General features: G+C 38.0%; 2 protein-coding genes across 4 annotated transcripts; one reads left to right on the forward strand and one right to left on the reverse strand.

The window, feature by feature from the left end:
* Positions 1 to 133: 133 nt before the first annotated feature.
* LOC148172977 (fatty acid synthase-like) lies at positions 134 to 7,938 on the forward strand. 2 transcript variants are annotated; one of them, XM_088038658.1, is made up of 18 exons: positions 134 to 167; positions 676 to 960; positions 1,009 to 1,377; positions 1,428 to 1,666; positions 1,714 to 2,139; positions 2,184 to 2,309; positions 2,363 to 3,577; positions 3,624 to 4,298; positions 4,344 to 4,499; positions 4,547 to 5,431; positions 5,484 to 5,663; positions 5,714 to 6,093; positions 6,141 to 6,271; positions 6,318 to 6,863; positions 6,913 to 7,172; positions 7,230 to 7,463; positions 7,514 to 7,747; positions 7,800 to 7,938. In XM_088038658.1, the coding sequence occupies exons 2-18, from the start codon at positions 681 to 683 to the stop codon at positions 7,905 to 7,907; spliced, it is 6,444 nt and encodes a 2,147-aa protein (XP_087894784.1). In that variant the 5' UTR covers positions 134 to 167; positions 676 to 680; the 3' UTR covers positions 7,908 to 7,938. The 2 variants fall into 2 exon arrangements, with proteins under 2 accessions (XP_087894784.1, XP_087894783.1); XM_088038657.1 differs by having other exon boundaries at positions 3,624 to 4,499.
* Positions 7,939 to 8,032: 94 nt separating this feature from the next.
* On the reverse strand, positions 8,033 to 10,151 carry LOC148172978 (saccharopine dehydrogenase-like oxidoreductase). Of its 2 annotated transcripts, XM_088038659.1 has the most exons (5): positions 10,001 to 10,151; positions 9,391 to 9,585; positions 8,828 to 9,338; positions 8,549 to 8,780; positions 8,033 to 8,500 (listed from the first exon to the last, which is right to left on the reverse strand). In XM_088038659.1, the coding sequence occupies exons 2-5, from the start codon at positions 9,563 to 9,565 to the stop codon at positions 8,132 to 8,134; spliced, it is 1,287 nt and encodes a 428-aa protein (XP_087894785.1). In that variant the 5' UTR covers positions 9,566 to 9,585; positions 10,001 to 10,151; the 3' UTR covers positions 8,033 to 8,131. The 2 variants fall into 2 exon arrangements, with proteins under 2 accessions (XP_087894785.1, XP_087894786.1); XM_088038660.1 differs by lacking the exon at positions 10,001 to 10,151 and having other exon boundaries at positions 9,391 to 9,941.
* Positions 10,152 to 11,787: the final 1,636 nt, after the last annotated feature.

Below are 11,787 nucleotides of genomic sequence, written 5' to 3' on the forward strand. Positions count from 1 at the left end.
TAGAGGCATTGTATTCAACTGACTTAATTTTTTGATAAGTTGAAGTTCAAGGCTCATGGTGCTATTGTCCATGTTAAAATATTGTTCACAACGAATATAAAAGTTGTAATTGTTCCGTAACCGATTTAGTTTTGTTGGTGTGTACTTAGTAGAAACTATTGAAGAGGGTAAGTACCTGTTTTTAATTGCAAAGTTGAAATTTTAAGTGTCAGATATTTGAATTTGATTAAAATTCTGCGAGGTCACGGCACTTCGGAAAAAAATTGTTTAGGACCAATGCAAAAAATTTTTATCCACAAAATGTACATTTATTTGGTCTCCCTTTTTGTAATGGAATTTGTAGGTTGCTCAAATAAGAAAATGAACAATCAGATTTTATTAATATTTAGAATGTGTTACTTGTGGACATAATACATATTTTAACTTTTTGTCGCCCTCGCCGGACCTATCCATATAAATATTCAAACATTACGATGACATTCATATACAACGGAAAAAACTTGACGTCATCCAACATTTCTTTTCCAAACAAAACGCTTTTTAATATTGCGGTGACTTTGAATTTTGTCGTCATTCAACGGAAATTACTTGGATTTTCATTTCCACCCGAACTAATATGGCTTGTCGATTTCCACCAATTACAACGGCGATGGAAAACAGTCTTTCTATTTTCAGACAAAATGCATTTTGTAAAAGACGACGTTGTTATATCCGGTGTTGGTGGTTATTTCCCCAAATCATTGAACATCGAGCAATTCCGCGATCGTCTCCTTAACAATGAAAACCTCATGGAAAGCCGTTGGAAAGCTGGCGAACGAGGAGTTACAAACGTCATCGGCAAAGTTCCCACAGAGTTTTTCGATAACGCGTACTTTGGGATTCATCGTCAACAATGCACTTTTATGGATCCCATGCACCGTTTGATCCTGGAAAGAACATACGAGGCTATTGTTGATGCTGGTAATTCTTCAAAACTTTTAAAATATCCCTGCTAACGATTCTCTCAAGGTGTTAATCCCAGCGAGTTAAGAGGAAGACGCATTGGTTGCTTCATGGGTTCTTCAGTTGGAGAAAACGATAATCTCTTTTTAGAATCAGTAGTTAGTGGTTTCGGTGTCACTGGTCATTCTCGTGCTATGATGCCCAACAGGGTGTCTTACTGGCTCGATCTTAAGGGCCCCAGTGTTGCGTATGACAGCAACTGGATTGGAGGAATTGAAGTCTTACGCTTAGCCTACGAAGCTATCAAAACTGGGCAATGTGAAGCTGTTTTGGTGGGTACTGCTAACTTGGCATTAAACTCCGAGTTTCAATGGTTGTACAACGACATGGGTTTGTTGTCACCGGATGGAAGTAACAAATGTTACGACATCGATGGTAAATCAATTAAATAAATTAAAAATGTTATAAAAAAAATTGTTTTGAAGCCCAGGGGTATGCAAGAAGTGACGGTGTTGTGGTGATGTACATTCAACGATCTAGCGAGGCCCGGCGTTCGTACGCTAGCATTGTTAATGTAGCCACTCAGTTTGATGGAAATCGCGATGGAACTCTTCTGGATATTGATGCCAACAATATGGCGGAATTTATCTCCGACTTTTATAAAGAGACAAATGTTGATCCTAGCGAAGTGGAGTTTGTAGAGGCTTACGGCAGTGCTCTAAAAGTACGCTAATAAATCATGATTTCTCAATATAAATCGATTTCATTTAGGAGACAGACCGCAAGGAACTTGAAGCTTTAGAAAAAGTTTTCTGCAAAAACCGCAAGACTCCTCTTCTCATCGGTTCCGTCAAACCGAACACTGGCCACAGTGAAGCCTCTGCTAGTCTTTTCAGCGTCGTGAAAGTGTTAATTGCAATGGAAACTGAAACAATTCCGGCAACCATCCAGTTTAAGACTCCGAATCCAAATATAAAGCCTTTGATTAATGGGAGCATAAAAGTGGTGACTGAAAACCAGAAGTGGGGTGTTAAATATGCCGCTGTCAATGCTATCGGTTTGGATTCTTACTATGGTCACATACTGTTGAAAGCTAATCCGAAGAGGAAGACTGTTAAGGAACTGCAAGACAATATTCCTCGAGTCGTTCTTGCGTCCACGCGAACTGAAGAGGGAATTAAAGAAATATTAGAAACGGTAGGTTCTTCATTGTGTTTACATGTTTTTAACGCTGATTTTAGATCAAGTCTAATCCAGACCCCGAGTATATCAAACTCGTGCAGAGTTTATACGCGAAACCGATTTTGGGTCACCTTTACCGCGGCTATACGCTTCTAGGATCACAAGAGCCAAAAGAAGAGAGTGAAGTACGATTTAAACACCCAAATTTTTCTTTTTATCTAATCTTTGCATTTATTAGTATTACGTGGGCAACAAGCGCCAAACCTGGTTTGTGTTTTCTGGAATGGGAAGCCAGTGGTGCGGAATGGTTAGCGATTTGATGAAGATTCCTGTGTTTGCCGATGCAATCAACAGATGCCACAACGTTTTAAAACCTAAAGGAATAGATTTAATGCACATAATTTCAACCGACGAGAAAACCAACTTCGATACTATTTTACATTCCTTTGTCGGAATCGCTGCTATCCAAATTGCTTTAACCGATGTTCTTAAAGCAGTTGGTATTGTTCCCGATGGTATAATCGGGCACTCTGTGGGAGAACTGGGGTGTGCTTACGCCGATGGTTGCATGACTGCGGAACAAATGATTTTGTCTGCCTATTCGAGAGGAAGAGCGTCTATTGAAGCAAGTCTTATCAAGGGAATGATGGCGGCAATTGGTATGGGCTACCAACAAATTAAAGATAAATGCCCTCCAAGCATTGAAGTGGCTTGCCACAATGGCCCTGACAGTTCCACAATTTCTGGTCCAACCGAAGACATGGAAAAGTTTGTCAAGGACCTCCAAGACCAAGGAATCTTTGCTCGTTTGGTGAACGTGGCAAACATTGCTTATCACAGTCGCTACATCAAACCGGCAGCTCCTGCTCTTCTCGACTATTTGAAGAAAGTCCTCCCGGAACCCATGCCTAGATCGTCGAAATGGATCAGTACCTCAAACCTGGAAGAGAATTGGAACACAGATCTTGCGAAACATTCTTCTCCTGAGTACCACACTAACAATTTATTGAGCTCTGTGTATTTTGAAGAAGGATTAAAACACATCCCTAAGGACTCAGTTTTGATTGAAATCGCTCCTCATGGTCTGCTACAAGCAATTTTGAAGAGATCGTTAAAATCAGGGTGCACCAATGTGCCACTAACACACCGAGGTGCCAAGAGTGGAGTTGAATTCCTCCTGAGTGCTCTTGGAAAGTTGTATTTAGCCGGACTGAACATGGATGTTTCTAAACTATTCCCTCCGATTGAGTACCCAGTGAGCCGCGGTACTCCTTGCTTGGCTAACTTATCCCACTGGGAGCACAGCGAGACTTGGAGAACTGGTCTTGAAGAGAAACTAAAATCTTTGTTTGGGGTTCGAGACTTCCAGGTCACTCTAAACAGCGAGGAGTTCAGGGAGTGTGTGGGCCATCAAGTCGATGATAAAATTATTCTACCGTGCACATCATATCTGGTAAGAAAACTAATGGCAACAATAGAAGTTACTGTCTTTTTTGCAGAGTACCATTTTTGAAATTGTTGCAAGCATTAGTACAGGCCACAAAGCCTTCATTTTTGAGAACTTGCACTTTAAAAAAGCGCTAACAATTCCACGCGTGGGTTCAGTCGCTCTTCATGCAATGATACAAAAAGGAAGTGGCGACTTTGAAATTCTAGCCGGAAATGATATTATTGTCACTGGAAGACTAACTTTCCCCAACACTTCCGACAAGTTCATGATCGATCCCATCAAAGTAAAGACGACAGACGACAACATCTACTTGTCAGGGAGCGATGTTTACAACGAATTCCAACATAGAGGTCACAAGTACTCAGGGTCGTACAAGACTATTAAAAATTTAACCATAACTGAAGACGGCTCAGTCGCAACAGTACAATGGGCTAACAAATGGGCGACATTCATGGAAGCTATGCTCCAACTTCATTTATTCCAAGATGGCGAACGGTACCAAGAGATTTATTTGCCGAAGAACGTGCACAAAATTATAGTTGATCAAGAACTTCTTCCTACTGAAAAGAAGGATATTGAAGTCCACTACGATTTCTCAACTGGTCTTATCTCAGCTGAAGGGATCCAGATTGTGGGGGTGAAAGCGGTCTCGTTTCCAACGGATCCGAAACCTATTTCGTTCGATTCGGTGGAGTTTACACCTCTTACCATGACCACTCTTCCGGTAAGTTTACCCAAATTTGAATATAAAATAAATTGTGGTTTTAAGAACATTGAAACTGGGATCAACATGGCGGTACAAATCGCTTTAGATAATTTCGAAGAACAGTTTATTAACAACATCAGCATAACGGAGATTGAAAGTAGAAATGCAAGTCTCATGGAAAATATTCAGAATGTGTGCAATCAATTCCCGAAACTAAACGTAAGTAAAGTTCAATCGGTGGACAATTTAATAATGAAACATTTCAGCAAAACTTAGCAACCGCTAAAGACATTAAAGGACTAATGATCCAAAGCTCGTACCCATTTTTGCTTGTCCTGAACGACGTCCCAAATGAAGACATAATCAAAATTATATCAACATCGCACGGTTTTCTGCTCTCTCGAACAGACAAATCGATATTATCCAACCCACAGATTGTTCAAATCGCCCAATTTGTAGTCAATGGAATTGATTATTCCATCCTAAGAAAAGCCAAACAGGCTGCACCTGCTGTTGTTACAGTAACTGGAGATACTTTAAGCCTCAAGCACTTGTCGAGGAACTCTCTTCCTTGGGTCAACGCGTTACACCAAGCCGTTGAAGCATCTAAATCCAAAAATAGCAACGTTTTCTTGATCTCTTCGTTAGTTCCAACAGAAGGACTAAAGAATTTCGTCGATGAACTGTTATCTCAACCTAACATGTCGACAGTGCGCGTGTTGTTCATTCTTGATAAAACAGTTGGGACTGCTAATATTAACAAGTCGCAGCTCCAACAAATATTTAGATTTGATTTAGCACTGTCGGTTATTAAGGATGGAGTTTTTGGAACTGTGCTATCAGTACCAATTAAGTTGAAGGGAGACATTCAAAGCAATTTGAATATTACAAGCGGTACTATCAACAACAAAATTATTAATTATGTTGGAGTCAACTTAAAGGACGAAACGTTGTTACCAGCAACCGAAAAGAAAACGGATCTTGGTAATATTGATTATTCTGGGGTTACCACCAATGGCCAGAAAGTCATGGGTCTGGCACAGCTTAATAGGGATGAGTGTAAATTGGAATCTGATTCCATCTTATCGTGGGACGTTCCAGACAAGTGGACTCTTGAAGATGCTGCTACGATACCACATGCGTACGTTAGCGTAAGTAGCACGAAATCAAGAATAAAACTTCCTAGTAACTTCTAAATTATAGGCCTACTACTGTCTTTGCGTAAAAGGGCGTTTAAAGGTTGGTGAAACAGTACTTATCCACGCTGGATGCTCTTCCATCGGTTTAGCAGCCCTCAACATTGCATTCCATTATAAATGCAATGTGTACACCACCGTTTCAACGGAAGCCCAAAGAAACTACTTAAAGAAACAGTTTAGTGGGGTAAGACTCTCATATTGGGGTCTTTCAGTTTTACCTTCAAAATATTTTAGTTGCAAGACGATCATATTTTAAGCTCTGATGACTCAAAATTCGAACCTCTTCTGCTGATAGCGACTGGAGGAGTTGGTGCTCACGTCATTATCAACAACCTTTCTGGTTCTCTCCTCCAATCTTCAGTTGGGTGTCTTGCGGAGTACGGTAGACTCATTCAAATTGGTAAATACGATCTTGAAGAAAACAACAGTTTTGGAATGAGCGTTTTCTTGAAAAACACGTCGTTCTACGTAGTAGGGTTGGAAAATGTTTTTCTCGAGCCGCAAGAGATCAAACGGGACATCAAGTCCATGGTACAGAAAGGTATCGATGATGGTAGTATAAAACCACTGAATAGAAAAATCGAGGATCATCAAAGCATTGCGGAGATTTTAAAGTAAGTTTGGAGATTGTATTATCGGTGGGTTAAATTCTCTCTTTTAGATCTTTGAGCAGTCATGGAAACATCGGTAAAATCTTAATCAAAATCAACAACAATCTCTCTTTGAGTAAATTTATTTTAAACAACCCCTCGCAATTCATCTGTGATTCTAAGAATTCGTATCTGGTTTACGGTACGTCCCCAACAGTTCGCACACTAAATTAACTGTTTTTCTTCAGGTGGCACTTCAGAAAACTGGACCGACACCGTTGAATGGCTAATTTTGCGCGGTGCCCGAAAAATCGTTGTAGCATCAGACTCAAAACCACAGCAAACTTACATTAACCGCCGTCTTTCTTTGCTTCAATCCTACTTCGGAGCGAGCATTATTTATGCTCCTCCCAAAACGCATACAAGAGAAGGAGCTTCTGAGTTACTTTCTGAAGTTTACCTCCTTGGTCCAATCCACTGCGTCTTCTTATTACAAAACAAGAGCAACAACAAAGTCAGCGATACTAAATCCGTGCAGTACATTGACCAAGCTTTAAGAACCGCAGCTCCAAAAGCTGCACTCATTAACTTCATTAATAATGTTGGAGGAGTTTGTCAGTTCCGTTCAGAAGCAGGTTTTCTCACCTACAACATCCAATGGCAGAAAGATTTAGATTTCAGTGAAGTTTTGTGTGGTTTGGATCAAATTCTGAGTTACCGCACGAAGGATATTTTGGTCAAGAATGACAAAGTTAGCGACTCGCATCAAGAGACTGTGCAGTCTTTGTTCAAGAGTAAGAAATAGGATGAAATTAATTGTATATTCTGAGACGTGGTTTTTAGAGTTGGCTCTCATTTTGCCATCTTCTTTGGAAGACTTTGTTGATGAGCTGCAGTCTGCTCCAAGTGAACCGGATTTGATTCAACTACCGACGCTTGGTCCTCGGGAAATGAGGGAATTGTCTCCTGTCTTTGTGATTCCTGGACTTTCTGGAACGAAGGAAATGAAAGATATGGCGTTCCAGTTGTTGTACCCAACATTCTGTGCCGTTTATCCGTCAACGCCGATGTCTATTAAGGAGCTTGCTGCTAGTTTAGTTGAGGTAAAATTTGTTCGTTTTAACGGATTTTCTGATCTATTCTACCGTTGATTTTTTTAGAAAATTAAGAAAGTCTGGCCGAAGGGAGCGTACAATATAATCGGTGTGTCTTGGGGAGGTGGCCTAATGGTAGAAATAGCAAAAATATTGGACAAGCTAGGCGACAGTTTACATCTGTACTTCGTGGATGGAGCTCCAGGAACTTTGCAGTCTGCGGTCAAACACTTGGGTGAAACTTCAACAGCTGTGGAAACCAATTTGTTGACCAGAATGCTAAAAATCACTGACAACGAAGTTACTATTTCTAAAATGTCCATTTCTGTGTAATGAAAAGTCTTTTTCAGTTAGTTAAAAAGATAGAGGCGTCACCAAATTGGGAAACCAGACTAAAAATAGCTTTGAGCAACTACGATAATAACACTTTCGATGCAAAGAGTTTGGGAGAGGGTTTGTTGACACTAAAATCGCATCTTCAAAGTCTGATGACCGTGCAACCGTCGGAAGAACTTATTTCTGGACAGGTTCATTTGATTAGACCGACTGGATCCAGCCAATATGATAACTGCGGTCTTGTTTCTGTAATAATTTTATTGTTGATCGATAATTTGGGTACTAATTTCTTTGTTTCAGTATTGCAAACAGACTCCGCAGATTACTTTGGCTACTGGGGACCACTTGAGCATTATTAATAACTTGGCAACCACCGAGTACATCAACGAGAAGCATTATTTGATCTAAGCGTGAATTTTTTGGACGATTGATGAATAAAAATGAGCATTTAACGACCACTTTTATTATAACACACTACTTGAGTAAGGTCCCTTCAGTTCAATTTTTGCACGCCCTTTAGTATAAAAAAGAGATCTTAACAATATTTTATTAACACTAAAAAAACAAATTCTTACCGAAGATATTTAACCATAACAAAAAAGGATAACGTAATAATAAAGACGCGATTCAGTCTACAGGTGCTTCTCTTTTTCAACTTGAATTTTAATTCCATTCTCGGTTAATTCTTGAAGAACTGAAGTCTTTGCAAAAGCAAATCCCGGTGGATAAACGCCTCCACTAGCAGGAAGTTTGTTTGTTTCTGTTAAAAGAGCAATTGCAGACGCGGCCAAACATACACTTGTACTAGTATAAGCCGGATCGGGTCCTTCAATTTTGGCCCTGATGGTTCTATTAGGTGGAGTAGTGTATTGGTGGTTCGCGTCTGGTAGTTTTTCTTTCCATCCTTCGCCACATAGATAAATGCTGAAGCGAGTGTTCTTAACTCTTTCTTCATTTGGGGGCTTAAGACTAAACATTCCAAAACTGAATGCCTCGGGGTACTAAAATAAACATAACGCTAGATATATTTTTAGTAAATTAACACTTACCTTTAGTAGTAATTTGACACCAAAGGAAAATTTGACAAGTGTTAAGAAAAACAAAGAACCAATTAACATTAGAACAAGGGATGTAAAGGATTTCAATGTGAAATAAGTTTCGACTTGAACAGGTCGTTTTGAATCTTTTTCGTAAAATAAGCGCTGGGTTCTGTTCACTACTGGACGATCAACGGCATGGAAAGGAAATGCCCAACCCATGTCGGTTTTCCGGGGCAACAATCTGCAATGCATTTAATTTTTCACAAAATTCATAATTTAAGAACTTACTTCATTCCTAATTTCGGTTCAAACTTGGGCAATTTATTTGGAAACAATTTCTGTCGAATTTGCTTGAGCTCCTTGGACTTTGCTATTACATAAATTGCTGATTCCCATGTACCATAATTGAAAGCTGATCCTTCAGTGATATTTCCTTCTTCCCAGACTGAAAGATATGCCTCAACGGAGTTCAAGGTGCCTGAGAATTTTTCTTGCAAAAGCACTATTCCCAAATCAATGGGGATACTTTCGTATCCACAAGCACTTATAATGTAAATTGCTTTTTCTTGGGCTTTCTTATGGTACTTCAATTGCATTTCTTCAATGTATTGAATTTCTCCACTAACATCAATATGATGCGTACCTTCATTCAAACAAGCTTTTATCACTGACTCTCCAAAAAACCTAAAAGGTCCACAACAGTTTATGATGACACGAGCCTGTCGAGCCATGTGGATCAGTGATTCTTCATTGTAAACATCAGCAATTATTATCGGAGTGCTGCTAATATTGAGCGATGCTTAAAAAATGATTTGTCATGTAGGTACAAGAGGAATGAATGAAGGACTTACTGTTTTCTTCTGCACTTTGCTTCAACACCTCCAACAATTTTTTTTCGGAGCGACCGGCAATTCCCCAAGTAAGATTGCGTTTTTTTGATTTTGATAACTTAGCAATTGTTGGAATTAGGTGTTTTCCAGTGAAGCCCGTGGCTCCGAAGATTATGATGTCTAGTTTATGCAACATTTTTAGATCTGATGCATCAACTAACAAGTAAAACAACTTGAAACAAGGTATTGGATTTGAATTGTGTGCTTGTTTTTATATTTATTATGAGAGGTCTTGTAAGTTTGAACAAAGACGTAGGTACTAAAAATAGTACTGTTGGTTTCTACGTAATTATATTGTAAAACCAATTAAATATCCTCACTATTTAATGACCACGCAACAATTTTTTTTTTTAATTGAGACATAATAATTATGATTTATATCTTGCATGTATAAGGTATATAAGTCTGTAGTTAAATTGAATTCGTTTTTATCAGTAAAAGTTTGATGTGTAATGTCATCGATAAACAGATAAAATGTTTATGTATCTACTTAAAAACAGAAAAATTCGGCATAAATTTACAACAATCCGATGTGGTAAAAAATAGGACAAACGAATTTGTGAACACTTACCTGCGTGTCTTGTTACGACGAAACAGTCTGGTTTAAAAAGTTGAATGTTAATGTTAAATTTTCTTTCTCTTTACTCAAGGTCGCCTCACACATTATAAGAGTTAATAGCAGATTGGAATGACAGTTTACAAGTGACGACATTGAAAAAGATAATAATGAAGACGAGTGTATCGAAATGACTCAACATATTTGTATTATTGTTTGTAATGTGCTCGCGACAAAAACAAAATAAAAGAAAAATTATATATTGCATGTACATATATGTATGTGTGTAGATACTTTATGTGTGCACCTTTGCTTTTTGTCACACGATTCGCTCCTTTATTGACAATAGAATACGTAATAAAGTTTTGCAGGGTTTTATGATAGTGACACCGGAATTCATTTCTAACACTTCTACTAATGAGATTTTTGAAAATGGAGCAAAAATGGTGGATGCACCATGTAATTAGTGCCAAAATGGATGAAATAGTATAAAATTCTAAATTCAAGTGAACACATTTGTGAACCTGGCTACAATACAGGTGCAATTGAGTCCACAATTTTACCATCATTGTTTTATTATGTTCAGATGGTCTTCATCAACGCTGAAGGCCGATTTTGCAAGTATAGCTCTGTTGGTAGTGGAACTTCAGATATTTTATTTGTTGCTAAAATTTATATTTGAGAATAGTTCTAGTGGCCATCTGACCACTCTAGTGGCACTGTTTTATATTTATTATTTATTTTGGTTCCAGCTCGATATCTTCGAATCTGAAATGTGGTTTCCACTATCGTTTTTTCTCCCTTCAGCCGATAAAAATCATAAATCGATCTCGGAAGAAAAAGAAAAAAAAATGTCATACCAACCTTACGGTTTTCGAGACTTTTTTTCATATATTTAGATACCTGCAAAATTAATTTTGTTCACAAATCATTATTACAAATCGTCTTTATTACAGAATCACATTCTGTAATATTTGAATTTATTTTTAAAACGTCGGCACTCGACCTTCTGAAAACTCGTGACAATAGCGCCAACGGTTTAATTTTTTTGTTGGATCAAGGGAAAAAAGGTGTTGCGCCATTAGGCAATTTATTTATTAATTCCTATATTGTAATCAATTCCGTTTCGACTTTTGGGGAACACGGTAGTGTCATTCGGGCGTGTGTGCTCCAATGTGCTGTTCTGAGACAAATTAATTCAAGGTAGGTACTTGACAATATTTATTTAAACATTTACTGGAGTTTTCAATTCAGTTTTCAATTTAAACATTTACTGGAGTTTTCAATTCAGAAAAAAATTCCCAACATTTTTTACTAAAATTCATAACTCTGTCAATTTTGGCAAATTGCTACCATTGATTTGTTTATTACTTATAGCAAAAATCGCTGTATTATAGAGCTAAAAATAAAAATTTTAGAATTTTTTATTTTTAAGCTGAACCAAAAATATCCTATATCAAATTTTAACAGATTGCTACTCTTGAGTATTTAGTTATGCTTGGAGTTTCGTTCAATAAAGACGTATCTTGAGAACTCGAAATTTGATTATTAAATCTGATTATTGCCAGGTACGCTAAATATAAGAAATTTAGGTGTACCTATTTAACGTAGGGAATTTTTTTCAGTGACTCAGGATTTTGAGATTTTAGCAATTCGACGAGCTGAAGGAGCCTATGAGATAATTTCAAAAGCGATTTTAGACTTACTGATAGATCGGTCTTCCGTACTTTTAACTTTTTTCTCTTTCATCAGTAAATACTTTTTACGTTCGGACATGATTCGAGTAATTTTTCTATTAAATC

The sequence above is a fragment of the Gnatocerus cornutus genome, chromosome 6, assembly GCF_029298725.1.
Source record: "Gnatocerus cornutus isolate USDA-ARS CGAHR chromosome 6, icGnaCorn1.1, whole genome shotgun sequence".
NCBI classification, from domain to species: domain Eukaryota; kingdom Metazoa; phylum Arthropoda; class Insecta; order Coleoptera; family Tenebrionidae; genus Gnatocerus; species Gnatocerus cornutus.